The 15033-nt window shown below is 31.2% G+C and overlaps 3 protein-coding genes and 1 long non-coding RNA gene across 8 annotated transcripts in view; 2 read left to right on the forward strand and 2 right to left on the reverse strand.

The window, feature by feature from the left end:
- Positions 1–7575: 7575 nt before the first annotated feature.
- LOC110231133 lies at positions 7576–8532 on the forward strand. Its single transcript, XR_002334235.1, has 2 exons — positions 7576–7697; positions 8088–8532. It is a non-coding gene; the product is annotated as an uncharacterized LOC110231133 (long non-coding RNA).
- A 1079-nt stretch (positions 8533–9611) lies between these two features.
- On the reverse strand, positions 9612–12512 carry LOC9322511 (4-coumarate--CoA ligase-like 1). The gene is given in 7 exon segments (XM_021034209.1): positions 9612–10002; positions 10095–10162; positions 10249–10593; positions 10676–11089; positions 11091–11255; positions 11964–12293; positions 12402–12512. Coding segments are annotated over 7 exon segments (1629 nt in total). The 5' UTR covers positions 12486–12512; the 3' UTR covers positions 9612–9779.
- A 461-nt stretch (positions 12513–12973) lies between these two features.
- LOC9324059 lies at positions 12974–13835 on the forward strand. Its single transcript, XM_002886399.2, has one exon. It carries the CDS (start codon positions 13137–13139, stop codon positions 13680–13682), a length of 546 nt encoding a protein of 181 aa, XP_002886445.1. The 5' UTR covers positions 12974–13136; the 3' UTR covers positions 13683–13835.
- Positions 13836–13860: 25 nt separating this feature from the next.
- Positions 13861–15033, reverse strand: part of LOC110224295 (pentatricopeptide repeat-containing protein At1g62910-like) — an 11623-nt gene continuing 10450 nt past the window's right edge. Inside the window, exons 2-4 of one of the 5 annotated variants that reach the window (XR_002328972.1) lie at positions 14706–15021; positions 14077–14204; positions 13861–13990 (exon numbers count right to left, since the gene is read on the reverse strand). Coding sequence is in view for 4 of the 5 variants with exons in the window: in XM_021010328.1 (XP_020865987.1) it covers positions 14720–15021 (302 nt within the window). In the remaining variant the exon portion in view is untranslated. Of the gene's footprint in view, positions 14205–14705; positions 15022–15033 lie in introns of all 5 variants that reach the window. The other 4 variants (XM_021010328.1, XM_021010329.1, XM_021010330.1 and 1 more) reach the window with 4 other exon arrangements.

The raw sequence follows: 15033 nt of genomic DNA on the forward strand, positions 1-15033 counted from the left end.
ATAAATATGTTATAATGAGATACAATTTACAAAATATTTTTATACTAACTTTAAAATTAAATCATCTCGCGGTGTACCGCGGGTTAAAATCTAGTATAGTATATATAAAAAATTAGCATTTAACAAAACTATCCTCAAATCTCTCCATCAATTCTTTCAGAATATTTACTAAAATCTCCAATCCGAGATTTCTTCTATCATTTAGAAGACATATTCTTAAGATTTTTCTTATATTCTATAAAAATAAAAAGTACATTCTATCTAATTTAGAATTTCTTTAAAAAAAAGAAACAAAATCTTAAAATATGGAAATCGAATATAGTGGATTTGATTACGTCTGCAAATTACAGAAGTTGAATTCTGAATACTTTAGTATTGTTTATATCTAAGTGAATAAATTATAACAAAAATTAAAACTTTTTTATACTCCATATTTTTTAGGATTTGTTGGCAAAGTAGACACTTTTTACTTTTTTAGAAAGTAATTTGAAAAATAGACACCTTTCAAAAATAATTAGGAAAATAAGTACTTTTACTTTTTTGTGAGATAGAAGATGAAGACAAAATAGCTCTAATAGAAGAGAATACAAAATAGTTCTAATAGGAATAAGACAAAAATTTGTTAAAAGTCAGATTTGTCCTTCATTTTAAAATGAAGAAAACTTTGAGTGAGTATTTTATTTTGTACAACATCATGGACAACGACGTTGTACACTGACGGTTGTACACTTTCGCATACACCAATCTCGTATACCATCATTTTAAATATTATTTTGTCCACTAACACTTGTACACCACACTATCATGTATATCCACACTAATGTTTGGCAAAGTAGACACTTTTTGGATAGTAAACTATCTCGTACACTCTTAAACCCTCAAATAAACTAATGCCCGTACACCTCGTAGTGTCGTATACTAATGTTGGTACACTATCTCATAGACCATCACGTACACCGACAAAAATGGTTCTCTCTTTTATAGGCGTGGAGTATAATATATGTGAAAGTATATGATGTTGTAAATGGCACACGAGGTGGTGTATAGCGTGACACACATTCTCGTCGTTTTATGTACACTATCAATATCATGTACACCACTTTTTACATCATCTTCATACACCATCATATTTTGTAGTTGTACATTGTCGTTTGTGTACCATTTGTATACTGTCATACCTTATGTATCACTTCTTACATTAATATCATACATTGCTTTTTACATTATTGTCGTACACTACCGTATGTACACCACTTTTAACATTATCACGTACACCTTCAAATTGAGATTAAAATTAAATTCACATTAATAGTTAATTTGAACTTTTTAGATTCACATTAAAAAATTAAAAACTAATATGTTATTAGGATTAAAAATTTTATGTAGAACTTTTAACAAAACAAACTAAAAAAATTTAAGTGAAACAAGAAAGAAAAAAGAATAAAGAGAATATATGTAAGAAACAACAAAAAATGGTAACTATGTCATTACACAAAATACTCTCTAATAGAGAGTTCTATTAGAGGAAGAGAGAGAAAAATGTCTATTTTGCAAATTATTTATGAGAGATGTCTATTCTTCAAATTATTACTCTCAAAGGTGTCTAGTTTGCCAATTTTATCATATTTTTACATATAGATTACGATCAATTTCTTGTTTCAAAACCCGGAAAATTATAGTTGCGCCCCATGACAAAAACTTGGACATATTGAGATTTTAATTATATGAAAGCATATATGACCAACATTAAAGCATATATGATCAATTATGAATATAGAAAACATAGATGGACAATAGTTTAATTATTTTTCCTAAATTTTATGCTTATTTCTCTAAATTTATTAGTTCAATTACTATATTGTACACCAAAATCTTATTTTTCAATTGAAAACAATTATCTATAAAATCCTAGATAGTACTCTTTTAAATTGCAATTAAAACATATTCCAATTTACACATTCATAAATCGTTACTTACTCAAATGTATGTTTTCCTATCTAGTTTTTAAAAATCGAAATCTAAAAAAAATGCTCAGAACAGAACAATATAATATATAGATATAGATGTCTTAGAAAAATATACAACTTAAATTGTTTGTAACTATAGATAATCATCAAACTTTTAATATTACAAATTTTTACATTAATCGTTTAAAATAACATATAGTCCTACGGTGTACCTATAAATATAAGTACATTTATATAAAACAGAATAATAGGTTTGAATGGAAAAACATTGCCAGCTATATGAAGTATAGCAGAACTGGGCATAAAAACCGAACCCGAAAAACCGAACCGAAAATATCCAAAATTTTTGGTTTCGAGTATTGCTAAATAACCGAATGGTTCTCATCTCAACTATCCATGGATATCGGTTATTAACCGAACCGAACCGATATCCATGGATATCCATTTTAAACGAAACACATTTGATTAAAGAGGCCTACACCTAAACTCATTTCCCTTATCGGCTTATCCCCTAAACCCATTAAGCCCAAGCCCTTTTTATCTTATACCCTAACCCTACCCACGATACAACAACAAAACATTTCACTAGTCTTTGTCTTCTCCCGAGTCCCGATCCCCAAATCACAAACACAAAACCCTAATTTTTATTCACCACTCATCACCTCCAAATCCATTCATCAATCATCATTTTCGGTTCTTCACCTCATCAATTCATCATCTTCGATTTATCACAAAGGACTTGAAGATGCTTGTAGAATATAATAATCTATACTCTAATCTCTCTTTCTCTCTTTTTTTCTTTCTCAAGTCTCTTTTGAACTTGATTATTTTATTGCGGTTTCAACTCTTAAGTCTCTTTGAAGTTTGAAGTTTGAACTTTGTTATTTTGTTGCGGATTTGGATTTTGAAACTCTAGAATATTGTTAGTTTGTTATGGATCTCTCTGGACTGAACTGTGTAGACTCTTTTATTGGATTTGCAACTTGAATTATTGTATTTTGAAGCTTTTGGTTCATATTTGCATACATTATTAGTATTACAATCTGTTTTTATTCGGGTAATAGTTCGGTTATTTGGATAGTTTGGTTATTTGGTGGGTAAATATCCAAACCGAACAATACCCAAAAGTATTTCGGTTATCTTATGGTTCTCTTCTCAAGTATCCAAACCGAACCGAACCGAAAGCTAACCGAACCGAAAACAGTTTGGTTCTCCTATGGTTCCCAAGTGCCTAGAACCGAATAACCGAATAACCGAACCGAACCGAACCGAACCAAACAACCAAACGCCCAGGGCTGCCAGAACACATGGCTACACATGCCAAGTAAACTAAGGGACACTCAGCTACCTGACGTATATGGATTGCATGGACACATATACGAAGTATATAGCGTCATGTGGTCAACATCATAAACATAGAATCTCAGGTTAACCGGTCGACTGACTACGGCGTTAACCAACGTTGACCAACAAAAATTTTCAAAAATAATTTTTTTTTTTAATATTAAAAAATATTGTTTTATTTGTTGTTGTATAATGGAAAAAACATTTTATATCCAATATAAATATATTTTGTATATATATTTAGTGCACTGATTTTTATAATAGTTAATATTTTCAATTTCAAAATTAAACTAAGAGTGTAAGAAAACTATTGATAATCTTCAACAAAATAATTTTTTTGTTTTAATTTATAAAAAAAATATAGATCTGCTGTGTACCACTACCCACAGGTTAATCTCTAATTAAATATACTACGTGAGCACTTGCACGATGTGTTTTACTGTTTTTAAAATAATTTATATGTTTTATAAGAGTAATATCAATATCTATGCTCAGAAGACCAAAATATTAAATATCTATCCATACTTTTTTATTAATTAAGTAGATAAGAGAGAGAATGATATTTTTACCATTTTACCTTTTTTCTACACACCTAATTATCTGTCTTTCTTCCAAATCCTTCACTTTCCAAATCTTCTTCTTTCTTCATCGTCACCTCTTTTTCTTCACAAACAGATTTTATATCTAACTCTTCATTTGGTTCATCAAATTCATCAAACATACAATCATCACCAAATAATTCACAAAAATAGAGAGAATCTACACGAGTTTGGGATGGATTAAACTTTTAATTTGAAGAATTTAGGATGAAAATTATGGTTTTGTAATTTAAAATGAAGATGGAGAGGACGAAAATAAAGAAAATAAGGAGGAGAGAAGAAGAAGAGAAAGTGGTGAGGTGTTTATGGGATGGAGTTGCAGGTGACAATGGAAGAAAAAGAAAAATTGGGAAAATGACGATAGAGGAGGGTACTTGAGAAGAGAAGGAGATTTTATTATTTTTTACGTCCATGATAACACATAAGTTAACCGTGATAAACAAATTATCATGATAAATAAATATGATAATGCATAAGTTAACGATGCTAATGCATAAGTTAACTGTGATAAACAAATTATCATGATAAATAAATCTGTTAATGTATAAGTTAGCGGTAATAAATAAATTATTAAAATAAATAAACATTTTATTATATAAGTTAGTTGATAAAAATCATATGATAAATATTTTAGTACGGTAAATATAAGTTAACCATATAATTTTTAAAGTTACCGTGATACAATATGATTTATCCTGTTATTATTTTTGTTAGCGCTCACAAATAATTGAGGGTAGTTTGGGTATTAATTAGGTCAAAGGAAAAAGAACTAATTAAAAAATAAGTAGGTATAGATTTTTAATTTTTCAGTCTTCTATTCATATCAATTAATATAACTCGTTTTATAATAAATATAGCCGAATGAATTATTTGTAACATTTTAAAATCCTTAAGAGTTTGCAGGACTTTGCTAGAATGATTAATGGCTTTAATGCAACCTTTTATTTTTATGCAACGAATTAACAAAAAAAAAAAGACAGCATGAATCTATATTTGGAAGCCAATCTTATATTATATATTTTGTTGGTATGATAGAAGCCAATCTTATTTTTTTAAAAATTTATTTAATTATATTTAATTAAGTTTAGTTTTGATTATATTTAATTTAGTTTAATATAATTTAATCTAATTTATTTTTGATTATTTTTAATTTATATTTTTTGTCGCTGTGTTGTTCGTTTGCTTGTCGCTGGATTCAGTGACCAATTGCAGTGACTGATCACTAAAACCAGCGACTGATCGCTGCAAATTTCAGCGACTGAAAATTGCGGTCGCTGCGATAGGTCGCTGAACCAGCGACAACCAAACGAACAACTTTTGGTCGCTGGTGTTGGATTCAGTCGCCAGTGACAGGCAAACGAAATGAGCTGTTATCAATTATAACAGCATACTTCTTTAACACAATATTCAAGTTTGGCATTCTCTTCTGTTAGCACTTCTGTGTCTCGTCCGACCTGATTAAATTGATTGCAAAAGTAAGAACCAACTGACTCATATCATGAAGTTGTGTAAATTTAGCTTATAGTTTTTTTAAACACTAACAGAAACTTAACCAATCTAGTGTCCTCAATATGAAACAATAAAATTAATTCAATAAAGGAAAGAGATAGACATCAAACACCTCGAGAAATGACATGATTATGTCAAAAACATACATTATTATCAATATTATGGTCTAATGATGCATACTTTATGTAAGCAAATGACATATCTATAAATTTTCTATAAGAAACCTGTATAAGGTGGGTAGTGTAAAATTTTTATGTAGCGTGAAATTTCTTTTAAACAATTTTTTACGAATATAACTATTTCTTATTCTAGTCAATAAATATGTCAACATTAAACGCGATGGCATTTCACCAAATCTGGAAAATATACAGTTAAATCAGGTCATCATATGCTGCAGTTAGAGGATTTGGGCACCAACTTATCGTTTATTGGTCTAAATTTCAAATCACTAAAAGCATATACTTGGAGGGTTGTCCGCCTAAGTTACATCATTTTTTGTGGCAAATTTTATCGGATTGTGTACTGGTTACAGAACATTTGCGGAAGAAAAGTATAAATTGTAATACAGGATGTAGCTGATGTGGCGCGTTAGAGGAAACAATTAACCATACCCTCTTTGAATGCCACCCAACGAAAAAAATTTGGGCATTTTCTCAGATTCAACGGTTCCAGGAATTTTTCCTACGACTTCTATTTACGCGATTTAGATCACTTATTTTGGAGAATTCCTCCGGAAATAGATTCTTCTTCATATCCATGAATAATTTAGTATATTTGGAAAGTAAAGAATGAAAAAATCTATAAAACTATGGATAAAGATCAACTAGAGGTATTACCGGAAAAAGAGGCGCAATTATGGCAGTTAGCTCAACTCGAGCTTCATACTGAAAACTATGGTTCTTTAAATTGCGAAACTAGATCTCGAGTGAGAGATATTTCACAGGATACTATCTATTTCAGATATCGTTGCTTTGTGGATGGATCATGGAAAAGGGACAATAAGTTTTCAGGACCATGGTGGTTTTGTACATCATCAAATGGAGAGACGCCAACCATTAGAGCTGTCAACATCCGCATAAGTCTATCTCCACTACATACAAAAGTGGGCGATGAAGTGTATGATCGGTGCCGACAACCAAGATGTAGATTTTTTTTACAGACTGTTCAGATATGGTGAAGATGGTGTCTTCTCCAACCGAATGGCCGGCCTTTTTAGTGTATTTGAAAGATTTATAAGATTCTCTTTCTCTTTACTCCCTCGCAGTGCAAATGTAAAAGCGGATAATTTGGCACAAAAAAGTTCGTACCGAACCGCTTTATATCATATATGTAAACAACATTCCTCAGGAATGATTATTTTGAGTTTTAATTAAAAGTTGTTGAAAAAACCCGCAATGAATAATCATATAAAGATCTAATATTATTGATTACACATACACATATGCATAAAAGAAATATCAATCATTTTGATATATTATATCGATATGTATATATTAAAATAACATGATCCTAAACTCTATATTCGAAAGAACCGAAACTAAATATAATCAAAACGGAACTGACAAAATATCTGAACATTTAGAATACATGTCCAAAAGTTTTTAGAAATTTTCAATCTGGACTTCTGAATTTGTTAGAACAGAAAACTAGTATAAAAATCATAGATCTTGTACAAAAGTTTAGAATAGAAACTCTGAAATACGTAGAACACTAAAAAACGTATTCTAACAAAGTAACAATACTAGACAAAACTTTATCTATAAAAAACTCAACTTTTTTCAACTAAATCACCAATTTATTTTCTCTAAGCATCTATATTCTTATATATCTACATGTTTTCATGGTTTACTTTTTGTAAAAAATGCTTAGAGTAAAGGTAACATTCTAAAAAAATGTGTATATGATAAAAATCTTTATTAGAACTCCTTTATTTCCAATTTTCGCTTAATACTTTTGTAATCTAAGAAATTTTCTGTTTACTAAATTTAGCAAGGAATATGAGGATTAAATTTGTTACTAAATTTAACTGTTGGATATGCATCTTTTAAGGATATTTTTTTCTTCTTTTCTTTCCTTTTTCAAAAAAGAAATAAAAATACATTATATATATATATATATATATATATATATATATATATATATATGTATAACAGCGGAACATTCCACCAAAACAAAAAGGAAGAGATCAATTAAGGAAAGACAAGAAAAATGGCCAAGATTGAAAAACTGCTTTTTCGCTTCATTACTTTTGCAGTGATCTTCATGTTGATTATAACAGGTAATAAACGTAATGAAATATGAATCTTAGATATGTTTTCATTGTTTGTTTATATTTGTATTTTCTATTTTTTCTCAAATAAATTCACAACTTTTACCATTTTAAGAAATGTTTTTTGGTTAAACTATAAACAACAAAAGGCGAACAGCGTTTATAGTATTCTTTAATTTGGTATATATATGAGTATTTTCTTTTTAAAAATTTGTCATTGTTAAATGCAAGCAAAAATAAAATTGACTTACAACATCAAATCAGTTGTGACTTGTGATTGAAATGAACACCTTCTTTAATTTATTCAAACCTGTATTTTAAGATTAAAATATGTAATTTGGCAAAAGGAATTCATTCATATTTACAATATTTCTGACTTGTTGATTACTATGATTTCAGGAATATCAAAAATGGAGGCTAGAAATCCAATAAATAATCGTTGTGGCGAAAGAATTCGATATAATCCGAAATTGTGTGATAGACGCGGTACATGTGAAACATCTTGTAGTCGACCAAGAAATACTACGTATAAATTTGGAAGATGTATTGGACAAACAGTTGGGAAGGACACATACTATATTTGCCATTGCCGCAATTGCCCATGGCCATGAGCTCTTCAATATCCAGACTTAAGGAAATTTTATGCTTCCACAAATTCTTGTCCGTTTGACTAATTAATAGGTGATTATTGATGAAGTTATCATTTATTTTTTTCTTATTTATCATTTTAATAACTGTTGGCTAAAAAGCTTCTCAACTACAAATTTTGTTTTCTACAAAGCTAAAGGAAACTGTACTTGTCTTCTATAAAAAATCCTCCAAATCTTCAATTTTTATAGTCTTACCGTTCATCTCTAAAAATATAAATTAATTATACGAATTCATAATAATACGTAATATAATCTTTATGTGTGTCTTTGAAATTTTTTCACGATCACTTATATTAGATTTTTAAAATTCTAAAAGCATACTTGGATTCCTCTTTCACGATCACTTATATTATATTATTTATTTATATTTTACAAAATTAACAGTAAGAAAAACGAGTTATATTGCGTACTATATTTTACTTTATGGGATTGACTTTCATATTTTGAGATGGAGAATAAATTTTAAAAATAGCGACTTTGATATTTTTTTTGCAGAAATCGTTTTTTTAATGTTAATGAAAATTTTGTTACAATATAATATAAGATAATTCTTTTTATTTTAATGTGATTATTAGAGTTAATTTGGTAATTAACTAATGATGAATACAGACTTATTGAAGCAAATGACAAATCTACAAATTTTCAATGAGAAACATGTATAAGGGATAAGGGTAGTAGAATAATTTGAGGTACGTAGCGCGATACTTCTTTTAAACAATTTTCTACGAATATAACTATTCCTTCAGTTAAAGAATATGTCAATATTAAATGCGATGTATAATAATCATATAAAGATCTAAGATAATTGATTACATATACATAACAGAAATATATATCAATTATATTATATCGATGTGTACATATTAAAATAACATGATCCTAAACTCTATAATCGAAAGAACCGAAACTAAATAGAATCAAAACGAAACCGACAAGAATATTCGAACATTCATAAAATATGGTGATTAAGGTACATCTAGTTAATTAGAGGTTGTCTTTAGAAACAAAAAACACTGTTAATTAGAGGTTTAGTTAATTTGATAAAAACAAAAAAAAAGTTAATCAAAGGTTGTGTTTAGAAAAAAAATTGTAAACGTTAATACTTGTGCGAATTAAGAAATTTTCTAGTTACTAAAACTATCAAGGAATATGAGATCATCAGATTTGTTCTTTCTCCATCTTCGTCACAGTTTAGCATTAATTATGAGTATTTATGAAGATGAAATTTCTTGTTACTTATATTGCTTTCTTTTCATCTTGTATTCTAACGATCAATACTAAAATTTCATCATCATAAATACTCATAATTAATTGTAAGCAAGATACAATGATTAAAGTCTATTCTCTTAACCATATGTGGTGGTAATCCAATTAGGAAATCCATTTAGGACATTCTTAAACCAAAGTAGATTAAGGAAAGCTTGTAAGAGTTTTCTTTGTTCTACTTCTTGTTGATGCTGAGGATCTTGTCTCTAAGAAGCCTCCTCATGATTTTACCAGAGAGAGATTTGGGGATTGAATCCACAAAATGGACGGCTCTGACCTTCTTGTAATGAGCCACATTTGCTGCAACAAAGTTGAGAATGTCTTCTTCCTTCTCCGTCGCTTTCGGATTTATCACCACGCAAGCCGCCGGAATCTCCCCGGCTTCCTCGTCCGGTAACCTTTTCATTTCATAATTTCTATGTTTTAATAATATCTAAAAATATTAGTTTCAAAAAAAACAGTAGGGCAATATATATATATATATACTCACGGCACGACGGCAACGTCTTCAACGGATGGATGAGTGAGTAGAATAGCTTCAAGCTCGGCGGGAGCAACCTACCGGAAAATTACACCATTACTTTGAAAATCCGGCCAATTTGAAACAATGAAATATTATGTTTTACTTTGGTATAACATTTTACCTGAAAACCTTTGTATTTAATAAGTTCTTTGATACGATCAACGATGAAGATATCTCCATCGTCATCGATGTAACCTATATCCCCTGTGTGAAGCCAACCTTGTTCATCAATTGTCTTGTCAGTCTCTTCCTTGTTCATGAAGTAACCTTGCATTACACATTGGCTCCTCACACATAGCTCACCGGAAGTGTTCTTCGGGAGTGATCTACCGGTGTCAGGATCTATGAACTTCACCTCGAGATTCGGAAGTATGAAACCGACAGAGTTTCGTTTCGCGATTGCTTGTCCTTTCTCTGGATCTCCGTGAGTTAACGTAATGCAACTATGCTCCGTTAATCCATAAGCCTAATACAAAAACAAGGTTTAATTCCATAGAACCAATCAAAACATCATTGAACATACAAGTCCTAGTCTTATAAAGTCTTACCTCTTGGACTTGGACGTTAGGAAACTTGGCTTCGAAGGCAGTAAGAAGCTCAGGAGCTAAAGGAGCAGCAGCAGTCATAACAGACTGAAGTTTAAGCTTCGAAAGGTCAAACTCATCAACTATCGGATTCTTAACAAGATTCAATATAATCGGCGGAACTATAGGCGCAAAGGAAACCTCATGCGCAATCAAAGCATTCAAGAAAATCCTTAGATCGTACCGACTCATAGCAACAACTTTGCCTTTATTCTTCATTGTAGCGCAACATATGCCAACGATACCGTAAATGTGAAAGAATGGGATCAAACCAAGCGTCACGATCTGACCGATCATTTCAGACCTGACACTGAAGAGAGTAGAGCAAAGATTGGCTATGAGATTGCGATGTGTGAGCATTACTCCTTTTTGTAATCCTGGTTGTTCCTGAAGAAAAAGGAAGTGCACAAAGATCTGTCTGAAGAATCTCTTCATTGTCGGTATCTCCGGATTTGTCTCCTGCTTCTAGAAGATCTTTCCAGTTTACTGCTCCTTCGATCTTCTCTTCACCTAACACTATCACCGGTAAACCTAGTGTTTTCACCTGTCCAAAATAAGTAAATGTTTTAGGTATAGATATGGATTTTAACCAAACCAAACCTAAACCGAAAAAACAGAAACCATAATCGAAAAAGTTAATTTTTTTGTTTTTGTATCAAAAAACAAAAATCGTACCACATAAAACCAAACCAGGCCCCGATTTAATCCAACCGAATCGACTTAACAAAAATTATTTGTATACGAATATACTTCAAATGAAATTAAATTTTTAGCAATGTTTTCACATTGACTTTTTTTTTTTTTTGTATATTTGGTTATTTAGTATTAAAAATGAACCGATCCATACCGAAAACCAAATCAAATTTGAATTTTATATACCCAAATAAATAGGAAATTCTTATCAAACCTACATAATTTAAAACTGATAAAAGTTAAAATATATTTATATATAATTGAAATAGAATTATTTGTCTACTTATAATATGGTTATGATTCAAAATCAAATCAAAAACCAAATCGACATTTCACCACACCAAATTGAAATAAATCGAGTTTGGTGTTTGGTTTATTTATTTCAGCTTGGCTGTGGAATTATGTCGGCTTGGTTTTCAGTCTATACCAAATATTACAGCAACCAAACCGAACGAAATCATGTGCATACATTTTGCTGGTTAAAAAGTTTCCAAATCATATAGAAACAAAAATGTTTAAATTTCTAGGTACGTAAGAAAAAATATAAATGTTAAATTACCTTTTCATAGTTAGTAGCATCAGTGATGATTCCTCTAGCACCGGAAGCTTCAACTTGCTTCTTGATCTCGGAGACAAGAGCCGTCGGATTTGCACCGGAGAAGACTCCACCGGCAGACATAATGCCAAGGGCAATAACCCCATACTCAGCGACGTTTGGTAGAACCACAACCATTACTTGACCTTTCCTTAGTCCGAGAGAGGTCAACGCTTTGGCTAGCCTCTTTGTGTCCCTCACTACATCACCGTACGTCACCGCTTTTCCGGTCACCGCTTCTACAAACGCCACATTTTCTGTGTATTCTTCAACTCCTTGGAGCACAAATTCAGGCTTTTCACATTGCCATTAGTAAATTTCATTAGTATTTATAAACCGAATCTTAACCTAAATTATTAAAGACCGTAACCGGAAAAGAAAAACTGTGTCTAGCTATATTACCAGTGTAAGTTTGTCAGGAATGGGCACAGATGGATACAAACTGCGGAAAATGTATTCATTGTCTTCTTGCTTTTGACTCTCCATTTTTTAACGGATTGAATTTGATTTATGTGTTAGGAAAGAATGAATATAAATAGGAGAATAGTTTCTTGTTCATGTCATGTCATGTGTGTGTAAACCAATATTGGTAATATAAGAGGATGATAGTCTTTGACTCGCTTAGACATATTCTAGGTAGAGTTTTGTTGAGTCATAGAAATGATGTGAATATATCTGAATTTATTCTTTATGGAGTCCAAGAAAAAAACATCTTCAAAAAATAAATTAAATTACAAAATATTTTTTTAATATACTCATCTACATTTAAATATCAGAAATTACATTTAAACTGAGATCGATACTTGTTATGATCATAAGTCATAACATAAAAAAACTCATTGTGTCCACTTCAAGAATCGTAAACTTCTCTCTCAAGAACATAAATATTAATACTAGAATTACACATACACATATTCTTAGAACTTGCGCAGCAAGATATAGACATGTGTACAACACATCCTTAGAATATTAAAATCTTTATTCTATAGAATATGTTAAGTTTTACAATAACTTCACACAACAGACTTTTTCCACTCATTATCTCAGCAGAATTCATGGTATTTTCCCGGAAAATTACTCTTAATTCGAATTATTTTCCTGGAAAGTTACTCTTTTATTGATATAGATAGAGTCCAGATGAAGATGATGAACATTATAATCAATGTCATGGAGATGATCTGGAGAACAATTGTTTCAACATTAATGCTCTTTTTCTTCTTGAGATATTTCAATAATCCTCCAAATCCTCTTCTTATTTTCTTTTTCCTCTGTTTGATTCTTTTCTTGCTTATCATCGATCGTAATCGCTCTGTTTATGAAGAAACCGAAGATTTCTATGTTTTGTACACTTTTCAAGAAGACAGTATGCTTGATGTTGAAACCATAGACAAGAACAGAGAATGCTGTTATTTCACAAGATATTACTATGATGATTGTTTTAGCTATTATGATGGTTTTGATGAAGTTGATAATGATGGTTTTATATGGAACGATGATGAAGATTATAGCCAATGGAATCAAGATGGTGGTGATGATGGTATTGAAAACCATGATGATGATGATAATCATGCCTATGGTGATGATGTTGATGATGACACCTTGACGAGCAGGATTGAAGATTACATTGCAAATGTTTACAATGGATGGAGAGAAGAGAGACGAACAGAGAAACTGTTTGTCTGATCTTTTCAAAACTCTGTTTTTCTCTCTGTACATATGAAAAAAATTGTTGTGGTGTGTACATAAATTTGCCATTTACGACTGATGGATCTACTATTCTATCGATCAATCTGTAACTTTTAATCAATACTAGAAGCAACATAAATACTTGATGCACTTCACAAATGCTTTGAAAGGAAGAGTGCTTCTCTACCACTTCTCTTCTGGTAAAACTTTACGAAACCCTAATCAACAGAGTGTTCCTCAATTACTTGAGAAAGAGACTCCTGAAGCCGGTTTAGTGAAATTATAGTGCAACTGTTGCTTTCTCCCTAACAAATGTCTTAGAGAATTAGAACCAGAGGAACCACTATATATGTAAGAACCAAACCGTTGACAGGGTGTTTTGGAACAGAACCTTTTGCTGGACTGAAGACTCTTAGCAACTTGAGGTGGCTTCTGATGGAAAAATGCAGATCCTATATGCTGCAAGGTATCAAAAGGTCCACATAGTTTTGTTATCATCTTCTGAAACTCTCTTTGAGCCTGCAAAACAAGAATGCCCATTACAAAAATACCATGTGATGCAGCTCCATATGTTCAAAGACAGCTTATAGTACATAAATGATTCGCATCAAAATCTTTGTAACTGTCCCACAACAAATCTCTGTCGTTCTGACTTATGACCAATCACAAATTGTTTCCGTGATAAATTTTGCCTCACCGCAGTGACCAAACATAACTCCAGATCCGAAACTGATGGTAGTCGCTTAGATTTCCATTTGCGCCATGGGATCAAAACCATTTTCTTCTGTAGAAGAAACTAACAATTTGCAAGTTTCTTAATACACGAAACAAATATAAAAGTTTGCAAATTTGATTAACACCTTTGAGAATGTTTCGTTTATAAGATATAAACAATAATGGATACAGAAGAAAAAAAAAATTCACAACCCAAAACGTTCACCAAAAATCTAATGCTGGTTAACAGAACGCTAATCAAACATATTCATGAACATAAGAACTAGTTAAAAAGGGCTTATTAACCTCAAAAGACGTCTTTAAGAGAGCATGTCCAGAAAGCTTTTGTCCAATCTCCCATCATGCAACATATTAGCGACCAAGCCAATCGCTGAAGCATCTCCAGCAAACCCGCAACTCTTCATTTCTTTAATGAGTTCTGCCGATGCCGCTTTGTCACCATCTCTTAGGCGCGCCCTGATCAGCGTATTATACGTACCGCTATCTGGAAGAGGCCCTTCTTCTTTCATTTTTCTGAACAGGTCATCAGCTTTCTCCTTTAATCTTTTCTTACACAAGCCTGAGATCATTGTATTGTAGGTTACAACATCAGGCTTCACTCCTTAAGGCGAGG

Source organism: Arabidopsis lyrata (genome assembly GCF_000004255.2).
Source record: "Arabidopsis lyrata subsp. lyrata unplaced genomic scaffold ARALYscaffold_2, whole genome shotgun sequence".
Lineage (NCBI taxonomy): Eukaryota > Viridiplantae > Streptophyta > Magnoliopsida > Brassicales > Brassicaceae > Arabidopsis > Arabidopsis lyrata.

Bases quoted from the DNA above. Each gene is read 5' to 3' on its own strand.
- LOC9324059 (XM_002886399.2), top strand. From the start codon at position 13,137: ATGAAGATGATGAACATTATAATCAATGTCATGGAGATGATCTGGAGA.